The following is a 26,686-nucleotide window of genomic DNA, read 5'->3' as shown; positions in this document are numbered from 1 at the left end:
GCGTCAATTTTCGATAAACCCTTTTTGTGTCAGGTTAATTTGTTGTTTTTTTCTTTCACTGCGATCGAGGTTATTTTATGACCAATGGACGCGTGCACTCCAAACCGCTTGGCAACCGCAGAGTGCCAAAAGGACGTCGAAAAAATAATGGCGCCGGCGCAAACGTCAATCACGCGGCCCAGAAACGAGACGAGATTATTTATGGACCGAACGGGACATTTCGGCCGTTTTTTGCCGAGCCGCCGTATATATAAAAAAAAGGATAACCTTGAACTTGTTTGTGCCGCCATTGAAGATGTTATTTAAGTAACGCCGATACCGCGCGCCGCTTACGTAATGTTTTTCGTCTTTGTGACGCCCGACACTTATTATTGCTAACAATCGAAGAGAGTGGAATTTTCCGATTTAAATAAACGATCCGCTATCTGTGGGTTGATTTTTTTTGGTAAATTTTCTAGGGCAAATAGAATATAACGATTAGCTAAACACAAAGATGTGTACAAAAGCGTCTCCTTCAATAAACATTGTATCGGAAACAAATATGAAGTAAAAATATTCGAAATTTAAATTGTGTAGTTCACTTCCACCTATAAGAAGAAAATGAATTAAAGCCTTACTCGATTTCTCATTTTTTAAAAAAACTTTTCTCACGAAAACTTTAAAAATGAATAAAAACTCTTATTTTTAAATACAAAAACGTATTTTCGAGGGTTAATGTATGAATGAACCATACACGTTTTTTTTTTTGGTCAGCTTACTGTCAAAATCACAGGACAATCATAGATAATTGGTGCAAAGGAAAAGTTAAATTAATAAATCAAAGTTGTATAAAATCCATAATTTTTCAAAGCAGGCATAAAATTATATTTTTAAAATCTAAAAAATTTAATTAGAAATTTCGATAATTAAAATAAGTTGAGAAAAATCACAATTAGAGCCAAAAAGTTTGTTGAATTACAATTTCTTTAATATTACTAGAATTATGCTTACCAACTGTCAAAATTTTTTTTATACGAAATCCACAAGTAATTTGAAAATAATTATTTAATTACATTTTTTATTTATTTAATTGGAAGTGCTGAAAAATCTAACAAAACTTTAGAAATATGTTATGATTTTAGAAAGATTTTACGGATTTCACAGGTAATAATAAAGATGTCACGGATTTCATAAATCTGGAACACCAAATTTCACGCGTGATTTACCCCTCCCTGGAAATTTGGCAACATAGGACATATACCTCGGGAATAATAAAATCTTCCTGGGGAGTAAAATTTTTCCTTTTTTCGATAATACCTACACAGATATCGAAACTTCTGGGGCGAATCTAACCTCGACCGTCATCTATCATTCGCGAAACCGCGAAGCTTGCGATCCGTTTTACATTACGCGGTATTAGTGGCGATTAATCCCCCGAAAGAAAAAAAAGCCCGCCGAGCATGCATCCAAAGCGCAAACCAGGCCAAAATAAATTTACCAAGTCTACCATAATGAAGTCGTCGTTTGTCGAGACCATCGTAATGCCATCCGACGCGACGTTGCCGTTCCTCTCCTCCGACGAAGAAGACCTTCGACCGTTTTCTACGCCGCCGTTGACCTGGACGTCGGTACCGTTGCCGAGCCGATCAGCCTGGAGGTTGTTCGGCTCGTCGTCGGGGTTGTGCTCGTTCAGGGATATCTTGTCGGCGAAGAATGTGCAGAACGGCAAATCGAGCTGGGGCTCGTCGAAGTGTTTCTTCTTTTTGTCGGCGAACGCGCCGATCTTCATCGTCTCGCTGAGCGACGACGCCCTGTCGTCACTGGAAAATACAAACATCGTTACACTAGGCGTCATTGGCATTGGCAAAAGTTTACTAAAAGTATTTATATCCTATATATTATGGTCACTATTTATTATATGTAAAGTCACAATCGGTATAAATTAAAACACAAATTTAAACCGCTTGATGCAGCTCCGTGAACGTCACGGCCACTGTAATTTTATGTCTCAAAATATTACAGCTCCGTATAGGTCACAGTTAATATACAAATATAATTTTCCAAATATTTTAAGTTCGTACCTGTCACGTTGGATGGTAGATTATTGCCATTCTCGGAATTTGCGTTTGCTTATGCTAAGACTAGAGCCAGATGTTTATGACATTATCATTCTAAAAGCCTTAAGGAAAGATCCGGGCAAGCTGTAAGAATGAAATATGGCCGAACAGGTCCGTACTTTGCTTAGAATTTAATTATTTGGGGTTTTGTTAGGAAATATACTAAACAATATTTATTTATTTATGTATGTATTTATGTTCAAATCTAAAATAAAATTACAAATTATTTTTATTACCAACTTAAATTACTTAAAATTTCTCACATAATATATCGGTATCACTATCGCTATCATCGCCTGTTCTAATCATTATTTGTTCTATATTATTTGCAATATGGATATACGATTGTTCTGCTTTTTCTATATGTTTCTGTATGTCTATATGTTTGCGCAACTTTGTGGAGGGATGTTAAAAAATTCGGTTTCTATAAGTCTGAGGAAATTGGCGTCAACACGGGGAAAAACATTGTTACGGCGAATGGCAGATTTCAGTTCGTGCCAAACATATTCAATGAGATTAAATATACAGTGGTAAGGTGGAAGGAAGCCTTAAAACTGTATGCCCTAGATTTTTTGCATAATTATCACAGACGTATTCGTTTTGTAAGTTCAAGCTTTGTAGAACCTCAATTAATTGCTTTTTGGTATAATCTTCGTGAAAATAAATGTTATTATACATGTAGTTTTGGATTGTTGCTTCTGTGTCACAAGAGGAAGGGGTTTTAGTCAACTGTATACTGTGATAACTTGCATTGTCCATTACAATTACGCTATTAGGAGGAATTTTTGGAACTAGTTTGTTTTTAAACCAACTTTCAAATAAATCAGCGGGGGTGTCTTCATGGTAATCCAGAGAAGAATCTTTAATATTTTTTGCAGACAGAAAAAATCCATTTGGAATCCAACCATCTTTAGAGCCAGCATGCAAAATTCTTTTACCTCTTTTTGATGGCGCGTTTATTTTACACTTATCAGTTGAGTCAACCCAACGCTTTGCCGGGGTATCATAAGTGTCGAACCAGGTTTCATCCAAGTAAATAATTGGCCTTTGTTGTTCTCTGTAAATCCTATTTTTTCTAGATATTCCAGTAGCCATTTCCGAATTCTAAAAGATTCCATTAAAACTTGCCTTTTGTCATTTTTTTTAAATCTAAGTGTTGAATACACTTCTATAAGGTAGTTCTGCCACATTTAAAACCGGTTGCATCTTTTTCAAGCCTCCTAATTAAGATATCTAATGTAGGCACGGTTTGTTCCTCGTATAACTGGTAAATTTTACGCCGTATTATATCTTCATCACTTTTATCTACACTCGAGAAAATGTCAGCGTCGCTTCTTTTTTTCCTCGCTGAAATGGAATTATTCACAATTTTCCATACAGTTGATGTTGGAATTTTCGTCATTGTGGCAGTTTCTTCTAAAGATGATTGCTTGCTGGCACCACGTTCAATGGGAGTCAAATAAACATTGTTTATAACTTCCTTAGTCTCAATAGAATAGTGTTTTCTACATTTGGGATACACTAGACTCGCACATATTTTGCATAATTCGCACACGATAAAATCAACATGCTTTGCGAATCCAAAACAGAGTATTTGTATTCGTTTATTATTTAAACTGGAGAAGGAACTATCATATCCCAAAAATATAAAGATAAGCCTATGACTTCACAGGTCGTATTGTCGTTAGACCGACAATTATTACGCGTCCCCACAACTAGCAGATTTCCTTGTATCCAAACAGACTGATTTATGTGGTACACTGCGGTTCGTTCAGATTTACCACGGAAACTTGTGACTAAAAAAACTAAAAAAGGGAAGAAAAGAAGTCATGGTAACGAAGTGGCATTAAAACAAGAAAGAAATTTGTCCCTTGTCGACAATTCACAATCCCGAAAATGTCCTAACTGCGAGGAAAGATAAAGGAGAACCTAAATTAGTTGTGAACTACAATAACACCATGGCGTCGATAGAATAGAATAGAATAGAACTAAAAAACGGGGGAAAAGATATTATAAAAAAATATTTATGTATTTATTTGATTTTGTTATTTTGAACTCTTTTATTTTGTACAAAAAGAATGGAGGAGCGTTGGATAATTTGGAAAACAGAACAAAACTTACAGAAGAAATGATAGAAAAATTTCACTTTAGTACAAACGTGAAGAAGGCAGGGCGACAAAGACATATGGGATCATTACGACTAAAGGAAAATTTTCCTGATTTTATTTCTCCAAATGAAAAAAAAAGCTGTACCTTATACAAATTGTGCAGTATGTTGTTCAAGAAAAGACAGCACGGGCAAAAAATTATAACAAAAACAAAATATTGGTGCAGTGAGTGTGACGTTGGTGCTTAGTACCTTGTTTTAATTTTTTTTTTGCATAAATTAGTTAAAATAAGCATAAATAATAATTATTTGCAAAAAAAATAAATGATTTATTTTTATACCTGAATTGATTAAAAAAAAAGTGCATTAAGGACTTAAATGTAAGCAGAAAAATAAATGGACGTTTAACTAGTTTTAAATAGCCTATGTGTAATATGTCACAGGATGCGTACGATATGTCTATCTATGTCTATGCCCCAATCAAAGGCTCTTTCTTCATGGTGTTCATTGTGGTTGTTGTAGCATCCTTCGGCCATGAAATAGTATTATGGGGACGTTAGTTGGTCTCTCGACATAAACTGTCCTCTACGAATAACGTGGCACTTATACGGAGGTCTTTGTGGACAACTCGCAATGGCCCTCATGGACTTTGGAGGGATTTCGTGAACGATCTCTTGCACTTGTTGGACAAAGTGTGTATTTCTAGTAATGGCCGAATGGCCGCAAAAGACATGGGCCGACTGACCCATGCCTTTTGCGTTTTGGCACAGTTTCTACATCGCCAGATGCTTCTAATTTTCTAAATCGGTTTGTTTCGCGCATCTAGCGACGATAACTGCATCTCTCTTCATTTCTTGCTTTACTTTATAGTCCTCGATTGATGATCTAAGAAAAAAAATGTTCTCCATAAATTACCCATCCCGTATATATGTATATGTTTATTTTATGTTTCAATTTCTTTGATAGGAAAAGTTTTCAAAATATCTTTGTCCAACTCAACTGTCGTAAATCAAATAGATCTGTTTCTTTATAAAGTTTATCACTACAGTAGAAAATATGCTTGTCATAAATTATTTTTAATAGTCATTTTTGGACTACTTTTAAGGGGGTGAATTAAAAAAAAAACTTTTTTAACCCTTAGCTTATCTTAGAATAAAATCCAAGGTGGTGTAATTGTTATCGCTAAACCGCCAAGTACTGACCGCCATAACATCAAAAATTTTTGACTAAACGATTTGAAAGAAACCTTTATTCAATAGGCGTCGAAAATTGGCAAAAATTGTATAGTAATAATTTCCCCATAGTCGAGGTAGATCACCCTGTATTTAAAGTTTATTACTTATGAAAATTCTAAGAAACAAATTAAAATACATTCTTCGTATAATGAATATTATGTAAGTACAACTTAAAAAACATTTTTTTTATACACTTAGTTAACCTGCGACACAATCCGTGAACAAATAACATTATTTCTAAGTAATTCATTACTGAGGTTTGACGCACGTAACGACAACTATACAAAAGTATTACTCAACATGTCCCGAAAATCGCAATCAGAAGTTGACAGAAGAAATAGTTCCCCAAATCAAACGCAAATATACATAAAATGCGATGATAGTAGAATATTTACTGATCAAAAACCCCTTGAAACATTGTGTTTCAAGTGCTTTCGACAACTTCAAACCATGTGATATAATAACAGAGGTTTGATAATCTCACGTAACTACCAAAAATGTATTTACCTAGCATTAAGTAGTAGTGAACATTGTAAACTCATCAGATGTTGCTTTAAATAAAAGAAAAATGCGCAGCTTTTATTAATTTATTTGCACGGGAAACTCGCAAATTGGCTGCCTCCAACAAAAAATTATTGAAAAAAATAATCAATGTTACGACCGAAACATGTATGTCGTATAATTATGACACTAATTGCTTTTAGAATAGATTATTATTTATCACAGCTTACGTTTTGTAATCACAACAAGATTCATCGGCCACGCGCAAACAAAAGATTTAGATTGGTGATTGGTGATTAATGTCATCTCAAACACAATGATTGAAATTTTAAGTTTTTCAAAAACAAAATCGTCTGCTTTCTGCGAAGCAGAGAATAAAATAGCATGCTTTTCACAGAAAGAGTTTCACACCAAAATTAAAGAAAACAGTTTCATAAACATCATTTTCAATTACGGACACTCGCAGTTTTGTCCGCTTGTCGGAAGTGTCCGTTTAAAGAACTAAGGACTTATAAGGAACATAAATCGATGTCATATATACGTGTAATATAGTTTTGAAAAGCTAAGAACAAGCCCAATAAAGTTATTAAAAAACGCAAAAAACTGACTACTTAAAAGACACTATCCATACCAGTTTTCACCGTTCCGATAAGTTAACTCATAACTGAACTCGAAAATGGATATCCAAAAATGCAACATTTTCAAAATGCAAAAATCAAAGACAGCTATGACATTTCTCTTTGTACCACCTTTCATTTCCTAAAAAAGTAGCCTTGAGTCACGAAAGCTTTATTATTATACGCCGTAGAACCATCGAAACATCTTTAGTCTATATTAAAACATTCCTTTTTTGATATGCTTTTGATATCTTCTTTATTTTTGGTTATTTCAAATGTCAACATTCACTTTACGTTTATAGTTACGAATTAAAGAACAAATACAAATACGAATTACGGAATTTAATACACATTCTAATAAACGGAGCGTAGCTATCGGAGCTTCGAGATCATTTTAGTCACATTGTTGAATAATTTAGTGTCCGTGTCCGTGTATCAGAGCCTCCGTTTATGGCATTTAACGTTAAAGGAAATTTTTCCGGTTAAGCCAGACATCGATGTATTATTGTGGGCACGCAACGAAATTTAAACACTCCGTATATCGACCAAACGTTAATTAGAAGACTACGGTTTTTTTCATCGCCTCTGGCGGATTACACCGCGTATCACCGCGACCGCGTAAATACCTTGGACTATGAGCCCATAATTATTCATCGGGCTATACGTCAACAACATTCCAAGCATTACGATTAAAGTTTGTTAAACTCTTGTCATACTTTCTACGACGACGACGGACGCGGCGAGATGGTCACTACGGCAAATCAATTTTAGAAACTACTAAATAGCTGCGCAAACAATACAGCTAAACAAATCCAAAACAAAAAACAAATAATGAAAATTCAACACGGTCGATTTCACTAATAAGTACACATATTGAATTGTAAATTAGCACCCTACATGTGATTTGTCGCATCTAGACTCTTAACTCTCGTCCAATATAAACCGTACTTATACTTCCTAATATCTATATCAACGGGCTTTTCAAGTTACACATCAAAGGACGGGGTCTGATTTTTGCTGACGACACTATAGTGCAGTAAATTGGTCAGAAGTTAATCACTGAACCGTACTTAAAACTCTACTGATTCGATAGTATGCCGTTGACTGCGAATTGTGAAAAGACATTTTTCTTAGCCTTTACATCATATGCCAGAAACATCCCTACTGATAATAAAAATATTATAAAAAAGTATGGAGAGACAGCTAGTGTTAGCGTTCTTAGTAAAAGTTCAGGCCGGCCCCGTAAAATCACTAAAAGAGATCGTCGTATTCTGGTCAAGAATTGTAAAACTAGCAGTCTAGCAGCGTCTTACGACAAATTCAAGCCCAATGGAATCACGAGGCAAACTTAAATGTCTCCAGGGAGTGTTGTGGACAATGGATGCATAAGTCTGGTTTGAGTTTTTATAAGGTAAGTTTACAATTTTTCCTGTTTCGATATAAACATTATTAATATTCTATGATCTACTTTTGTTAAAAGCAAAGGAAAACCATTATTAACGTCTATTCAGAAGAAAAAACGTTTGGATTGGGCAAAATCTAAAATATCCTGAACAACGGAAACGTGGAGTAACGTTATCTCCAGCGACGAATCAAAATTTTATGTGTGTGTAGGTGATTTTCGAAAAAGGGTGATTCGTAGAAAATCAGAAATTGATGGCACTGTAAATGCAGAAAAATACCAACAAATTTTATCAAGAAGTTTGATTTCATCAATAGAACGAACTTTTGGAAATGAAACAACAAAAAAGTGGTTTGGGGACCATAATATGAAAGTTTTATCGTGGCCATCAAGTAGCCCCGACTTGAATATTATTGAAACTTTATGGCATCGGATGAAAAAGACTTTGCGTAACAATCCTCAGCGTACAGTTCCAGCATTAAAGGCAAAACTCACCGAAATTTGGAACACTTTCACCCCCGAATATTGCAAGACTTTGGTAGATTCCGCGCCAAAACGCATAAGAGCTGTTATTGCCGCGAAAGGTGATGTTACTTCTTATTAATGTTCGATTTAAAGTAAAAGATTTAAATGCGTCCGGATATTTATTTGTCAGCAAATTCGGTATGTTTTTGATATTTTGTTATGTAATTTATGTGAAATAAAAAAATAATTCACTACGATAGCACTTTTTTGTATAAAAATAAGTGCGTGATTTCATTTTTCAATCGAAAAGGCAAAAAAAAAAAAACAATTTAAAATAAGTATAAATATGTTTTCTTATTATTTCGTACATCGTCTGAACAATTAGTTGTTAGGGCTCGTATATCTGGATAGTGACCTAAAGTTGGGATGTCGCATCGCATATGTTGTGAAAAAATTTAAGGCACTTTTGGCCAGATTAAAGTTTTTTGCTTGGCACAATTAAAACTGCACTACCATGTACTTGTTGAAACTCATATTAGAGGGAGGTGAATCTCTGTATCTAACGGATCAAGTAGAAAAAATTCTAAAATGGGCAATAAAGGCAGTAATCTACAAGAAAACAATTCAAGAATTATGTGATTTGGCAAAAGTTCTCGATCAGCGTCAAATATTCTGCCAACTGAAAAACCACGTAAACTTATGTACGATTTGATAGATTCTCTCTACCTATTAGTCGGTATATAAAAAAATTATCTTGTTGACTCAATTATTATATTGTATACATTTAAGACAAACTTTGATACTTAAGTAACAATTTTAATCCTATCGTTGATCGTTGGTGGTGATACAAACAATTAATTGTGTTACAAGTTCGTGAGAAATATAATATATTAATAAACGCTGAACACGCTCAAGATATTCGTTTAGTGGGTTTGTTTGTATTATATTTGCCGTATTATAAAAAAGTAGAATAACTGTATGTTATTTAAAACTTATTAGCTTATAACTCTCTTGCCCAACCGTCAAACAAATTTTCTAAACATTACAAAACGTGTCGCAATTTCCGCTATCGCTTACAAAAAGACCGAAGAAAATCAATACGATGATAATCCCGGGCGTAATACGTGACGTCACAATCGAAAAACAGTCGATACGACCAAGGCCGTCTCCCCCGCCTCCCACCGTGTCAAATCGCATTCGTTTCCCTTTTTTTCTATCAACTACGCCCACCGCATCATATACTACATTGTTTATTCATGATTTGGACGTATATCGCCCGTACCTACTACTTCATCGCATCCGCGTGAGCTGGCACACAATAATCGCCGCCATTTCTCTCCATCTCGCTCCGTCCCGTTCGAGCTGTGTGGGTCGACGCGCGTGCCGCGAATAAAGAGACCCGTGGAGCGTTGCGATTGGTCGAAAAAAGCGCAGCGTCGCCGGCATGCCAGGAATGACAATTTTGATTTCTGCAGCCCGCAGTTCGCGTTCCGCACGTCGAAAACGGATTTCTTAGGGCCGCGTAGCGATGTCGATGGTCAAAAACAACTGATAATTATCGTAGAATAAATAAAAATGCATTTTATCAACAACTGGATACAGTTGGTGCAAAGTTCGATCGAAAACACCGCAAATCCAAAGAACCCTCTAAATCAATCTAACAATAAGGAAATTTTTGTCAAAGATAAGGTACCAAATAATGAAACTACACTAAAAATTCCCACTTGAATACACTTTGTGTAGAATTCGAACCAGAGGCAAATGAAAAGAATCCTCTAAATCATCAATAAGGGTATTTTTGCCACGACTACCTTGAAATCATCAAGCGTAGAAGGAATGAGCTATCGATACAATTTACAAAACCCCTGCGTCAGTTGTTGTTGAAATGAACTTGCTAACCTTTCGCCAGACAAAAATTGTACCTTAATGCCATCACCACTTGGTCCAAAAATCATCGGTTATTAACTCTCTTGTTTTCAGAGCCATAAAACTATCTGAGCACGAGTCATTAATCCCAGAATTAAAACACCTTACCTCTGTTCATCTCCCTAATAATTTCCACATTAAAGGTATTAAGCGTTCCATAAAAAAATACACTTCATCACAACCTTCCAATAGCGATTAGGCCGAAAGCAATCCTACACTTGCCACTGCGGTCCTTCCTTACATTCAAAACATCACTGACCACATATCAAAAGTTCTTAAGAAACATAACGTGAAAACCAGATTTAGCACCTGTCTAACAATCAAGGCTCAAAGAAAGCGAAAGAGCCTTAACACTAAGACTAAATCTCATTAGCAGTTGTGTAACACAATCACGAAACCGAACATAAAATTTTATTCGATACAATTAAAAATTCTTGCATGTAGTCAATTCTTCTACCAAGTAGCAACCAAACAATCTTAACCGCGACTCAGGCCTTTACCTGTCACCAATGTGGGAATCAGTCATCCGAGACAATCCAGAAGATTTGTAAATAGTATTACAGTAGCCTGTGGAAGTTTCTTTGAAAAATCGGGTTTGATACAAACCGGGACCACATCAAAAACAAATGCCTTTTATCAAGCAACATTTGGTGTACAATTCGAACCAGAGACCACAAATGAAAAGATACTCTAAATCCTCTACGAACAAGAACATTTTTGCGAAGAATAGATAAGGGACACACACCCTCCAGTAAGCGAGGATAAGTAACCAAACTATGAAGTCTATGAAGCGCAGAAAACCTTGTATACCAGAGACCACATTTATTTTAAGATAAACCGATATCAAACCAAAAACAAGTGCAACTTATCAGTACTTGGCTAAAACAAGTTACGTACAGTTCGAACCAGGAACCACGAATGGAAATAATCTTCTACAAATAGTTGCTGTCCTTTTATCCCTTCCAGAGCGCCACGATAGCTGATACTTACATGTCTGATTTCTTGTTTTTAAAGGAAAAAAACGTAATTACTAAAGCGAACGCGAAACGTTCAACGAGTGGCGAGTTCTGGATAGTCGCCGATTGTTTAATCGGTAAAAATTGGGCCACAAATAAACGATTTGTCTTGCTTGCCGCGACGATAAGCAAATGGCCGGGTTCAATAACCTTGAAGTGAGTCCCCCCCCGCCTTCCCACGTTTCTTTTTTCCAATCGAAATCGACAATTAATTAGGCAAATAAACTCGTTTTATGCGTAAAACTGGCATTGTGTGATAATAGATGTTTTACGCACATTTTTGTCATCAGCGATGGCGTGACCGGCACTTTAATTGCCCATAATAATTATCAGTGCGGCCGGATCGACGACCCCTAGAAAGATGCAAATCGAGAATGACGAAATATTAGATCTCACTCTCAGTGACGTAAGAAGCTATCCCGTAGTCCCGGAAAGACGCGTTTTCCACAAAGAGTTCAACATCTTCTAGGAAGATTTTAAAACGATTCCTACAATTATTTTCGCTAAACCAAACTAACCAACGGCTATTTCAATGTAATATAAGATCTATCCCGTTTTTTTCTCCACACAGCAGCAAGTACCGAGAAGTGATGATTGAGCACTTTTGAAGTCACCTTTAACGCTGCATGCCTTTGCTTATTATCTTAATTTCTGCTCTTCTGTTATCTTGAAGTACTACTTCAGGTTTAATCTGATAAACATTCTACCATTTCAGGTTCTGTTTGTTTTTTCCTGCACCCGACTGGTAAAAGATTTGTCTATCATCAGTCCTGTACTTACTGAACGGTTGGGGTTCTTTGTAGACGTATTGCACATAGCCATACCAGTCAATATTAAATTTTAAATCACTTTAGGCACGTTTAGCAAACTCTGCCATAGTTCTCTGCTTTTTTCTATACCTTCAAATATTTACTCGGCGGTGCACCATATGTTACACATTCCCAGAGCACACAAGACGTCTTGGCATAGGATCTTGACATTCTCTAGTATTTCAAGTATTTCCCACATGTATCTTAAAATCAGTGGAATTCATACCACATACCAGGTGAAGTTATTGAAATGTAACTTACGTATTATTGGAGATTATGCCCTCCTATCGATTACAAAACTTAGCGCCTAATTTGATCTGAATCCATTGCTCCGCTTATCTGACCTCAACTTAGACACAAACATAGAAACGTACGTGCAAAATTCCCATTCCCATTCCCAACAATTACGTAGACTTAAATGGACTTAATCTTCTATGCTTTTTTCACTATTGCGGAACTGTGCGTATATGACCCAGGTCAAGATTTAACACACCGCTGTCGAAAGATTTCGAGTAATAAAACCTATTTTTAGCGATTACGAGTGGAAAAACTAACCAAAACCAAATCTGTGCATTCGTAAATTGTAACAGCTTGCGCCTCTCTTTCTCTCTCTGCCTACCTCCTTCTTTCTCTTCCTCCTTTTCGCTATTGGGTCACGTTTTCCTGCTTTTACAGGGCGTTTTAATTAAAAAAAAAATCACGATCTTAACATATTTAACTTTATTCCATTAAAACTAAATATTTTTGTAAAAAAATTGCCACCTATACTAAACGATAAATTAATAAAAACAATTGGTAAAACAAACTTCGAAACCTATAAGTTTAATGAAGTATGATACTTGATATTGTCTCAATATATCCACATAACAACCAAATAAAAGGCAAATAGTTACCGGAAAAGGTATCTGACCCTAGTCCCGACCATCTCTTCAACTGGATGCCGAGAAATTCCTCAAATTCCACGCGATACAGTCACCGGCGACACGCTACTGTAACTATGTACGTAACCGCCGCCACACGCAAGTGCCACAAAGCCCGCTGTACACTGACGATGCGGTCGGACACCGTACTCGCCCGATTTGAAATCGCTCGAGAAAACGGCGGACGTGGCGGGAGCCGGGCAGCAGCGCCAAACTGTCGCCAGCGTACGATTGCCATGCAGGAATTCGCGTTTGTGCAATATTATTATACGGTGGATTTTTTGTTCTACTGTCGACTTCCAACAGGATCGCGGTTAAATATGGCGAATATTATGGAAAATACGACGTCGTCCCACTACATTTTCCTTAATTTTTTGCGAAGTGGAAATACAATTCTAATGAAACGGCACATAAAGACATTTAGAAACGCTGTACCATAAAAATTTATAGGCGATGCAGCTGTGCACAGAACAATAAATAACGAATGAAAATATCTTCATATAAAACGTAACCAAAAAGTAATTAGAAAAAAGGCAAATGATCACCTGAGGAAGAACAGTACAAAACAGGTCAGGGCATACTAAAATTGTAAAGTTAATCTTTAGAAGTGACGTCAAAGTTGCGGCAACTGTTTACTCCAAACGGTTGTAACCAAACGAAATAATTGGCCTGCTCTATTTATAGCAACAAAACTGTCGTTAGTTGCAACGTGGCGAATTTTAATTAACCGTAATTATGCGTAATACATCATTGTAAAACGTTAAAATTTTATACAAAGGAATTGAAACTACTAAACAGGAAAAGTCACAATATCTGAAAAAAAAAAAAAGATTTCAAGTGACAATAAGATGCAGTTTACTATGCGACAGGGCAGTTGGTTCCTTCTTCAATTTTTCTAGTAAAGGACAGTGCCGATGGAAACATCAACATACGGTATGTTTTAAAACATCCAGAATTTATTCTTTTATTTTTCGATCTAAGGAAGGTCCTTGTATGACTACTTTGTTTTATAATTGCAGCAATAAAAACTATGACGAAGAATTAAAAAAATACTAGCCTGCCCATGGAACCCCAAGGCGTTACTGTCCTTTATTAATAAGTCAAGGAGAACGAGTTTAATAAAAAAAAAAGAATCACAAACACAAGTTAAAAATAAAAGCCGTAAGGATTAAAACGCACGAAACGTTGAGATAGGTTTTGTACATTATAAATTCAACAAAACTTACTAAAACTAACTGTCCTTTCGAATAGTAAACTGAATTTTGTTTATTTAAATTCTGACTGAGTCTGTGAGTTGTGAGTTCTTCAGAAATTCTGTCTTGTTTTTTAAAAATTGAAACCCATTTTTAAATTTTTTCACAGCCGCTTAGTGCTATAGTAACATTTCTACAAATTTTTCACACACACTTTCAAAATATATCTGTTTAACATGGCTTAAACCAAAACTTTTATTTGTTTTATGATTCGATATCTCCATCGTTTTTATTCCCACAATAATTCCATCCGTTCATAATATTAAAATAGCCGAACCAGTGCAGACGATAAATGTTTTACCCGTTTTTTTTTCACCGCCTGTTTTGCACATGTCGCTGTCTTATCGTTATCAGACTCCTTTATCTTCAGTTTTTTTTAATTACAACAGCATTCTTTAACGGTCTGGTGCTCGTTTATTGCCACCATCGAAAGCTCCGCAACGCTTTCTCGCTTATTCGCTCATTACGCATATTTCTTTTATTTCACTATATCGGTAGAGTCTTTTGCGGCGCGGACTGTAACGCCGTCGTCTTAAAAATAAACGCCGAATAATACAAACCGGTTGTATTTTTAGCGTAGCAAATAAAATGTTATTTTATCTCCCAAAATGATGAGAGACGTTCCAAAATATATTTTTCTATTCGACGCGAGTGGGCTACGTGACCCGAGCCACAAAGCCGTTCCATTGTTTTGATCGAAACGACAGAAGAGACCTTGTTTACACAACGGCAACGCGAAGAACTCAGACCTTCTTTCGCATTTTTTTTACGACTACTGTTTCCCACTATTTATACGCAATGGCGAGGGCAATAATTTTCCATGTTCTTTTTCTGGGCAGCCGATACTCAAATCCCCATACCATTTTCAATTATGTAATAACAATCCAGAAAACCCATAGGAAATACGAAAAAAAGTTTCGTACAAAAGTTTCGTGGGCTCTCCTGTAGATTTAAAATATTATAATTTTGTTGATACAGGGTGTGTCAAAAGTGTTCCCCCGACATCAACACACCCTATATATTTCAAAATTTTTTGAATCCTTGGTTAAAATAAAGGCCACTTTCTTTAGGCAGAAATTGTTTTACTTCATATTTTCATTGCCCCATATTAAATTTTTTTGTGGCGCTACTAATCCTGGCATTGCATAGAAAATTTAACCACAGACTAAGGATATGATGCACTACTTAATCAGTTTGACAGATTCGCCTCACCTTATACAGGATGTCCCAAATAGGTGGTGCGGTTTTAACGAATTAAATTCACAAAATCTCAAAATTTTCAACTAGAACACCCTCTATTTTTATTCAGATAACAATTCTAGGACAAAAAATAGGGTAAGTTTGTAATTTATCTTATATTTAAATTTTTCTTACTTTTTGAGGTACTTAAATCTCGAGAATCTCAAAAAGTTTAAGTTTAAGATAACACCCGTTGTTGAATTTAAAGCTGCTCACATTAGGTCACTTGTTGACAATATTAGGTATTTTTTAAATAGCAAAAACATGATACTACTTCTTTTAAAGATATAATACTCCAGATACACGGATAAAACCTGCTAACAATACATATTTAATAAAACTTCAGGATTCATATTAGAAATATCTCATAGTTAATGATCTAGCTTGATTTAAAATATCTAATAACAAAAATTAAATAATTAAAGTTCACATTCGAGCTAACCAAGGTAACAAATTTCAATAAATAAATTTATAAAAAAGAATTTAATTAAAAAAAGGTTCGTTATTTCGGTCCATAAGGTTTAGTTAAATGCTCTTTTTATCTGGCATCAAAACAACAAAGAAATATCAAAATATTTAAAAATGAGGCCACAAAATCTTTTTTTTGACGCATTAAGGCATAAACAAACTTTGACATTTCTGTTTGTTTTTGTTGTTTTTCATATTTCTATTTATGAACTTCAAAATTGTCAAGTGTTTTGTTAGTATATATTTTATCTGCATTTCAAATAAGTTATATTTTTTTGGTTAACCTATAAACTTTAATTATTTATTTTTGTTATTAAGTATCAAACTAGATAATTAACTATTAAAATGTTTCTTTAAATATGAATTCTGAAGTTTTTTAAATCTGTTAAAGGGTGTAGTATAGAGTCATTTTTCTTTCAAAATTTCCACGTATTAATGGACACCCTGTATTGTTAGCAATATGTTTTATTCGTACATCTGGAGTATTATATCTTTAAAAGAAGTAGTATCATGTGTTTGCTATTTAAAATATACCTAATATTGAATAATGTGGGCAGCTTTAAATTCAACAAGAATTTATACGGTTATGTTAAACCTAGAATATCTCAAAAAGCAAGTAAAATTAAAACGTAAAATAAATTACAAACTTACCTTATTTTTTGTCCTAGAATTGATATTTGAATAAAAATATAGGGTGTTCCATTTGAAAATGTTGAGATTTTGTTAATTGAATTTGCAAAAACAGCACTACCTATTTGGAACACCCTGTAGAAGCTGAAGCGCATCTGTCAAACTGATTGACTAGAGCATCATCTCCTTAGTATGTGGTTAACTATTTCTTGCAATGCCTGAATCAGTAGCGTCATAATACAATTTTATATGGGGCAATCAAAATATGAAACAAAACATAACCTCAATTTCTGCCTAAACTATGCAAAATTCGAATAGGAATTTCTTAAGAAAGTGTCCTTTATTTTAACCAAGGATTCAAAAAATGTCGAAATATACAGGGTGTTCCATTTAAAATAACAAATATGATGACACACCCTGTATCAACAAAATAATATCTCCTATGTGTTTCCAGATGGTATAGTGGATCGTTTTATTTGGCACATGGTGTACATATTCTCATTCTTAAATTCTCATGACACGTCTTAAATCTCTCTAGCATCTCCAGGTTTCTGGGGTTGCGCTATCGAATATGACTTCGACAAATCTTTAATCAATTTTTTTTATTACTGACAACAAATCAGAGTTGGCAATTATTATTTAGACAACTTTTCGAACCCGCGACCTCCGACAAGTCGAGTCGGCAGTAGTACCGACCCATCGTCCGTAGCGGCCATAGTACTTCTTGATTTCTATTTCATAATAACTCGATAACCGCACACTACAGTCTGTCGACGACAATGACATATCCAATTTTGCAATCATAGCGTTTTCGCCTTTACTTCATGCTCGACCGTTTTCTAAATTAAACCAAGTAAATATTTGCACCTTTTTCTAATTATATTTTGCTGCAGCTTTGGTTAGCTAACGCAGATTAATAAAATTACTAGGCCAAATCAAAGGTTTGCATATGGATAATTATTACATCACAATTTCTATTTCTGCAGTTTTTCTCAGCAATTTGTTATTCAGGTCAACTAATTGATAGTAGTCACTTCCATATTGGGTGCTTTTTGATCGTATTTTTCTATTATTATTCCATTCCGTTTCATTATTTGATAAGTTTAATATAAAAAAAAAACCTCTTTATCTGCACTCCAATGTCAGCCGACGAAAACCACTTTTCGCTAACAATCCGGCGCCACACAGCCGTCAACAATAACAAACGATCATTCCATTATGTATGATTCGCGTAAATGTACATACGAAAACGTGTAATCATTATTTAATAGGAATCACTTACTATATTATTATCAACAAAACAATAGAACCCATTATTGTCAATCGGTGTGTTATTAGTTGTTTCTTCCCGTGCGGCCCTGACCGCTGATTATCGGAAGGTCATATTGTACACCCACTGAGAATTATGGTGGCGGTATGGTCACCCTCTTACCCATAGAAAAATCTATTAGAAAGAGTGACGTATCGGTATACCATTTATTCTGTGTCTATTCTGTGAGCATTGCACCTAAATAATTGTTAAGGTATTATGATTGATAGAGGCTTGGCTGGAATAAAGTTATCAGGATCACTTAGTATATAAGGTGTGGTAAAAGTAATTAAAGTTAAAATAAAAATTATAATTAATATTCCCAATTCCAAATGGAATTTTATCGAAATTTATGTTTAACCCTAAAGGATTTGATGATCCTGATTGATGCGGGAAAGGTAGGTGGATTATTACTAGACTAAGAATAATGAAGGGGAGGATAAAATGAAAAGTAAAAAAGCAGGTTAGATAAATTAGTGATAAAAGTAGTGTCCTCTAGCTAAAACATAACATAAAAGATGTTGCTATAGATAATAAAAAAATTGTTACACCACTTAATCAGGTTTCTTTTAGAATTGAAGATCCATAGTCGATTTCTCGTCCAATATGAATATATATACAAATAAAGAATATTGATTCTCTATTCGCATGAAGATTTCGGATTAATCATATAAAATTAATTTCACGAAAGATGATTCTCACACTACTGAAACCTAATTTAGTGTGAGGGTAGTAGTTTATGGCCAACAAAAGACCAGCAATAATTTGAATTATTAGACAAATTCCGAGCAGGCTTCCAAAGTTTCATGGATAACAATTATTAGAAGGAGATGCTAAATCAATAAGTGAATTATCAATAATTTTAAAGGATTGGATTTTCGATAGGGTGAATTTATCATTAAAATATTTTAAGTAAAAATCCAAAATTATTTATAGAAATTGTTATAATGTTAATAAAATTAATATTAATAAAAGGAAATAAAATATTATTAAATATATTTTTAGAGGCAATTCTTGTTATTCTTGCAATTCTTATTATATAAATAAAAATAATTATTAGTGCTCCCACAATAATTATAAAAGATACTCAGAAGTTTATGATTTATGATAAAAGAAATAGTAATTGTTTGTATTAGAATAATGCCAACTGAAATTGGGTGATTTATAAATAAAAATATTATTGATAAGGATAAATTTATTCTTAATAAGAAATATATCAGAAAATGGTTTATAAAAAAAAAATAATTTTTGAGATTTAAGATAGGAGTTTCCTTTTCCTGAAAGAAAATTTTTCGTTTCTGATTTACAAGACTAGTATTTTAATTAAATTATTTAAGTATTTTTTTAAAATGATAGTTAATCATTATTTACTTAGGTGCTTATATTTATAATTGGATTACTTTTTTTTCTTTAAGAAGAAATTATTTATTGTTAATACTATTAACATTAGAGTTTTTAGTAATTTCTTTATATTATAATTTTTCCCGAAAAATTTTGAAATCGGTTCCCACTGAGTGGATTTAGTGTTTTTATTGTTTAGTGAATGTTTTGATGGTGTAATCGTTGGTCCCGCTGTCTTTTCCTGTTCACGCCGGTATGGAGGCCGGATGGGCCCGGATGGTCCGCGGGGGAGACCGTTTTTTGCTATCGGTCAAAGATTTTTGAATAATGTTCACAATTGTTGTTTCCCTCCCCCTCGGAGGGTGATAGATCCGTCCAGTCCCTTTTTTCTTAAGGCACCACAGCAGTCGTGTCCAGCCGAGAGCAAATCGTATTTTCTCTCTCTCTCTCTTATTCCGTGCCTGTAGCGCAACTCAAACGTATCATAGACTTATTTGTGGGTTTCCGACTTTATCTGCACCAGGTGGTGGCATGAGATAGTTGAAATATGAGGTTTAGTATATGACGGACACAGAAAATCACAAAAAAAATGCCTTTTGAATGAATTGAGATCGGTTCACAAGAACATTTTTACAAATTGTTTATTGGTGCATCACAGCTGTTTCGACAACACCATGCCATCAATACTGGAGTATGACCCACGTATAACATTTTTGTATTCGAAGCCTTGCGCAGGTGAAAAACTTCGGGTAGGGTTTGCCCACATTAACATAAGGACTTTTAAACAACCAACTACCATGCGCTAAATGAATATAATAGAAGTTTCGCTGTATCGAGATGTAAAATACACTAGTATTATTACGCGTGTATGTATTTTGTGTGCATTACGCAGTAATGTTATAAAAAAGTTTGTCATTTTTTTTAGAATAATATTCTGATGTATTTATGTTATACATACACCATTTCCAGGTGCTGTATCGCAAACAGGGTTCGATGACATTAGGAAATGCGCTAAAAATAATTTTTCCGTCCTTTACCGGCCATTTTTGGTGCGCGCTGTTATGCAAAACTAGCGCGCTGTGAGGGAATTGTTCCCAAATAATCGGCATTACTGATATACAGTCGGTCAAAAAAGTCTCCTTCAGTGTTCTTTTAGTTTCTTCTTTTACTTATATTTAATATATATAAATAAGGCAATGTTAGAAGCAAGAAACTATGTGAAATAATTATTCTCCATACACTTTAGAGTCCTGCGGGTAGAACCGTTAATAATCAATATTTTATCAAGTCAGCCTATTTAAATTTCGCTTAAACAAATAAGTTATACTTGTTTACTTTTTCCGCCATGTTTAAGTCAGTGGTTTTGAAGTAAAAGCAAACTGAGCGTAAAAAATTGCGACATTCCAATTGCGCTTCGAAAAATCATAGATTTGTAGAAAGAGAAACACTCCTTTAGAGATATTGGTAAAATAATTAAAAAATCACATTCAACTGTACAGTATTCAGGAAGTTGACTGCATGAGAACAGTCTTCTGTTGTGAAAAAAAAAATAGAATTAATTCTAAACAAGCGCTCCAAAACAAAATCAGGGAAGCGTTCTCCAAAACTGTTAGCCCTCAAACGCTTAGAAACTGCTTGCTTCGATCAGTTTATAACCATTAATTTAGGAAAAAATCGAAAAAAACGCTTGCAACTTGTCCGAGAACACATTAACAAGACCAGGGAGTTTTGGGAAAACGTTATCATAAGCGACGAAACAAAAATTAATCTTTTCGGAGTTTGAAGGAAAACAAATACAACTCTAAAAATCTAAAATGGCTGTCCTACGGTCGTGGAGGTAATGTTTTATTGTGGGGGTGTATGTCAGCTAATAGGACGAGCAATTTAGCTTTTACTGACGGAGTCATGGACTAACATGGCTATTGGAACATCCTAAAGAATAATTTAAACCAGTGTTGAAAAACAACCTTATTCATTGCAACAGGCTAACGATCCTAAAACACACTGCTACGCTTGTCCGCCAACAACTACATACACCACCACAATCTCGGGATGTTAACCCCATAGAGCACCTGTGGGAACAATTAAAGCAACGAGTGAAAAAACATCAAGTTACGGGCAAGGAAGACCTCAAAAATAAGATAAGAGAAGAGTGCGAAAACATATCGCCAGAAGTTACAAGAAAGCTTATTTTAAGTCTTCCAAAAAGACTTAAGAAAGTTTTCAATTTATCATAAGAAATAATAATGTACGGAAACTTATTTGATATAGTCTCTTGCTTCTAAAACTGCCTAAAGTATTTCAAATGATTTTTATTTTATTTTTTTACTCTTAATGAGATTGCCGATATTTACTTGAAATATATTTCCCAATAAATGTAAGTGAAAGAACAAACTAAAAGAAAACTGAAAAAATACTATGTGTACTGATACTTTTTTGACCGACTGTAGACGCGGCACAGGGCTGTATTAATTGCATTTCAAGTATATTGTCATAATACGGGACACAAAAAACTAAAAGCTAAAGTCTCGGCTAAAATACTTTGGTATTAACTGTTGCGAAGAAATCAGAAGTTTGTTCATACCAGATAAGATCCAAGTTTTCAAAAATTTAAGGGAATATTGTCAAATAATATTATTAATTTTCTATCCATGTCAGGGAATAATGACTATTTCAGAAACTATGAAATAAAATATTTACGAGCCAATCAAAGCTATTTGTGGTACACATTTCATTTAGGTAACTCGAATGGTTTCAGAAATAATTTAAAAAAAAAAAACGATTTTTTGAGGCCACTTTTACAGAACCGTGGTTCTTTAATATCCTTTTTCGTAGAAACGTTTTTTGAAACACCCGGAACGTCAATTACTAAGCATTTTTTTTAATTTAAAAATTCCTGTAAAGAAAACAGCACTTTTTTAAATACTCAATTTTGTTCCGTTGATAAGGAAATAAAAGTGTTGTGAAATGATTACTTAAAAAGAAAATAAACATTTTTCCACGACAATTTTAAATTTTCGATAGAAGAGAAGAACAACCACTTTTTAAATAAAATTTGGTGCGCCATTCAAGTGGTGGATATTATTTAAAAATATATATTTCAAATTTTTGGCTCGGCGCCACTGGCCGGTTCGTTCCGTTTCCACTCCCTTGAAACTCGACGGCGCTGATGCCGCAACTCCGCCGAATGCAACACGCAGCAGACTTGGATCAAAATCCGTTCTATTTTTAGAACGGATCGGATTTTAAAGACTTGGGTAACGTCCGGCGTTTTCGTGCCGTGTCGTCGACACGCCTCGCCGGTTCTTAGGTATTTCGCGGGACACGGTTAAGTATTACAAGCGCGGAGGTCACGTGACGTAATAAGCAAATTTGGGAACTAGCCCTGCCCCATCCAGGCCGTGAAAGCGGCTGTCAAAAAACGCATATCCGAAAAAAACACATAAACCACATAAACACCCTAACACGTTTAAACTTTATTAAGTTAAACGGTCAAATTTGCTCACTTAATTCACTGGAATGTGAGGTTATAGAGAAAAACTTCTTCTTGTGCTTGACAGTTAACATAACGCGTGACAAATTTATTGAGGACACTCGCCTATTGCCATCTGTGGCGATGTTCACAAAACTGACAAAAAACTGAAACAGCTACCTAACTCAAATGGATACCAATAAATTTTGGACTAAACACAAAAGATTTAGTCCAGAGCGAGCGAGGATTAACCCAGTATATGCAATGCTTACGACAGAATCCCCAGAGAAATTTTGAAGTGATTCACAGCACAAAGACAAAATTTTCTTTCTGTGCACCTTCAAGGAGACATTAGTTTTGAAAGAACCACAAATTTTAAATGTCAGCTGTCAATTTAAATTCAGCCATGCAATATCCATTCCATTTTGATTCGTTTTCCAAGGGAACAAACCTGCAGAAATTATGAGAAATTAAGCGCAGGCCAATAACTTCTTTTGTTAAATAACAACAGCGGAAGGTTATGTTTTAGTAAGTTGGTAATTTTAATTTTGTTTCTTAGCTTGCACAAAAAATACAAAAATGTGGATTGTCCTAATCTATGTTAAATCGAATTTTCTTTACAGATCACCCCAGAATATAAACAAAAAGTTACTGACCTACAAATTAAAATAAATCCAAAAACATATTTAGTGTTTTATTTGGAAAATAGAATAAAATCCAGGTGAGTTTTAATTACGACTTAAAAATGTTTTCCAAAATAAAATGTTTTGATTAAAATATTCAAATTTATTTAAGACCACTAAAGAAAACATGTATAACGTTTTGGATAGGAATGGCTCCCCTGGTCCAGACGACCAAGAAATATTATCTAAGCGCTGATTGGGGATAGTTGCTATAAAGTAAGCCATATTTCCTAGTCAGTGTTTCAACATTTCTTTCTTTCGTCAAGTCGTCCTTATGGCCATGATAAAGATACACTAAATATTTATCATTATACAGTGGTATAAACAAACACTAACATTCTGGCAATAATTGGAAAAACTTGTACCAATTGATATATCCTTGGTGGAGTACTTATCCTCAACACTTTCATTTACTTCCAAATCCAATAGAATTATCCTGTCAAAAATTAATCAATTTCTAAAAATCATAAGCCAGTGAAACTGCTGAAAAAATGAAGAACATTCTGTCGGAAAATTGGTTAAGGCTTTCGCGGCCCGTTGATAAGCTATTATCTTGGTTCGGGTTTAAAGGCCGTCGTCGATTGGAATTACTTCCTAACGTTTCGCTAGCACGAGTGGCGAGCTTCTTCAGAGGTCCTTCCATCTCCGATGTTGGGCGTAGACTGTCTACGTCTACGTCTACGTCCAACATCGGAGATGGAAGGACCTCTGAAGAAGCTCGACACTCGTGCTAGCGAAACGTTAGGAAGTAATTCCAATCGACGACGGCCTTTAAACCCGAATCAAGATAATAGCTTATTCTGTCGGAAGCCACTTAAAATGACCCGTTTTCACTTAGTTCCCTTGGTAATCCAACTAGTCACTAGTGACGCCTGTTATCCAATCCTGTAAGAAGTAATAACACGAAACGAGCCCCCTCTCTTTTTTTAATTTCTCTATGAGTTATACTCGCAACCTTTTTTCATGCAATCATTGGAAAACATTCCCGTTAAAAATAAATAGATCATCAAAAATATTCGAAAAATCTTAAAGGAGGTAAAAGCAACAATTGAACCAAAATGTACATAAAAAATGACGAGTTTACAATTGAAATATGTAAACAGAATAATACAAATGTAATGTCATATTGTGAACTCAAAAGATTTCTTGGGCAATTGACTACCGCCCCGTACCTGTGCCAGCTGCCGCACCATTTATAGCCGCTTAGAAGAACATCTGCCCCTATTTTTTTTTATATTAAGATCCATATAAACGCGTAGGTACAATCAGGTAGCAGGAAAAGGTTCTCTACTCAAATTACACTGAACGCAACCGGAACCAAATACCAGAATTCATTGACTTTTCGTCCCAACAATAAAATAATGGAAGCAAAAATGAAAATACAGCAAAATTACAAGAAACTTGAAAATATAACAACAAAGTTAAAATCAACCTAATGATACAAATCGGCTTGCCACAACCGTTTTCGGTAGAGCTATTTTAATGAGTAATTCCGGCGCAACGTCAGTTGAAACAAAGGAACAGAAAAAACCATATGGGAAGACGTTAATCGACACCTACTGGGCCGTCAACCCACGAGGACGCCCAACTGTGGCTTTCTATTCCACATCGTATGTGGGATTGACAAATCACAGGACCGGTTATTGCGATAATAAAACGTGGAAATATAGATCAAAATCTCATATGCCAAAACAGGCTCCTAACGCTACTTCTATAAATAGCAACGAATTTAATTCGTGGAGGTCGCGCGCTGACTTTTTACATAGAGAAAGTATATGTAATGCCGTGCCATTCACCAAACGGATTTACAATTGCGAAATATCAAATTAATGAGACGTGGACCCCAAGAAAACAATTCAACCTAGTTTTGGTGGTTCATTTAATTTTTTTAAGCAAAAAACGCGTGCTTTATGAAAAAATCTTCCTTCGTGACATCATAAGACAGTAAATACATACATCAAACGACAAAATAGATATAAATTATGTGTAGGACACAGAAATTATAAAAAATTCTCACCCCGAACAATATTACAAAATTAACACTTACCACTGACTGTACCTCCTGTTCTTGGGGCTAAGGTTAGTATTAAAATGGTCACTTTTCAGCATGATTGAGTTGTCCCTGCTATTCTGGGTCGGCGATATGGTCATTTTGGTGCGATATGCGACTGATAATTGCAGGGTACCGATGGGGGTGCAAATTTGTCCGACGCGGATCTGTTTAAAGCCATCACCTAAACAATGGTCCAAAGGTTCGTCCATATAAATCCGATAACACATAACATATGAATCGGGGCCCTGCCTTCGAGACAGTTTATAAGCGGGCGTTACGCGGGTAACCGACACTAACGATTTTAACAAAATCCCCATGCGGTTGTAAATTGTTTGCCCATTGGTGGTTGACGGGTCGCACTGGTCCGGCAGCAAACGCACACACCACGACTCGAGAACCATTTGGTCACCTTCGGCCGTTCTCAAAGATATCTCAATACAAAACGGACACTGTCTAGCGAGTAGCAGATCAGTTTTCAACACTTTTTTCGCTTCGATGACTACATCGGGAAGGTCGTTGATGTTCAAATTGAACTGCAAAATGCAAACGTTAAAAGAGGCTCACGCACATTCACTACTGTGAGAAATCTTACCCAATCAGCTCCCGTCGAGTGCGGTTTACACGGAGTGGACACTTTCTCGCCCAAACGGCTCTGGACGATCACCTCAGTAGCCTTTAAGGCCAAAAATTTGGTGAACTTGTCCAGGTCCTTTTTGTCGTTTTTACTCAACCTCATTTTTCTGTCAATCATAACAGCTACTTTCTAAATGCACCGGCACGATATCAACACAATAATTATCGACACTGCCAAAAGATAACTCGCTCGGGTACACTTGTATTTGAACAACCATCCATTACAATGACCTAGCCAAGAATATGTTCGGCTTCGAGCTCATGACTCGTGTAGACGCGGCGAGGGGGACAGACGATACGTTACGAAATAATGTCAAACGTCACTCCCAGTCAATGGGCGAGGTTTCTAGAACGCAGGATTCGGAAACCGTGGGTTTCTGGGTCGATGTGTTTCGTCTGGATTGAACAGGGGGTTTCGAATTTGCATTTAATATCGATTTGCTTCGGATTGTGCGCAATTTGAACAACCTTTAATTTAAATGTTAACATTTTGAAAATGCTAACGCACCAT

The 26,686-nt window shown here is 35.3% G+C and overlaps 1 protein-coding gene across 2 annotated transcripts in view; it reads right to left on the bottom strand.

Moving 5' to 3' along the window:
* Positions 1-26,488, bottom strand: part of LOC132707746 (autophagy-related protein 13 homolog) — a 37,215-nt gene extending 10,727 nt beyond the window's left edge. Inside the window, exons 1-3 of one of the 2 annotated variants that reach the window (XM_060679683.1) lie at positions 26,135-26,488; positions 25,537-26,075; positions 1,487-1,799 (exon numbers count right to left, since the gene is read on the bottom strand). In XM_060679683.1, the coding sequence (XP_060535666.1) occupies positions 1,487-1,799; positions 25,537-26,075; positions 26,135-26,293 (1,011 nt within the window). In that variant the 5' untranslated portion in view covers positions 26,294-26,488. Of the gene's footprint in view, positions 1-1,477; positions 1,800-25,536; positions 26,076-26,134 lie in introns of both variants that reach the window. The other variant, XM_060679682.1, reaches the window with a different exon arrangement.
* Between the last annotated feature and the right edge of the window lie 198 nt (positions 26,489-26,686).

This window comes from Cylas formicarius, unplaced genomic scaffold, assembly GCF_029955315.1.
Source record: "Cylas formicarius isolate icCylForm1 unplaced genomic scaffold, icCylForm1.1 PGA_scaffold_9__14_contigs__length_23061073, whole genome shotgun sequence".
NCBI classification, from domain to species: domain Eukaryota; kingdom Metazoa; phylum Arthropoda; class Insecta; order Coleoptera; family Brentidae; genus Cylas; species Cylas formicarius.
The sequence above is the reverse complement of the archived record's forward strand: the minus strand, read 5'-3'. Positions and strand labels throughout refer to the sequence as shown.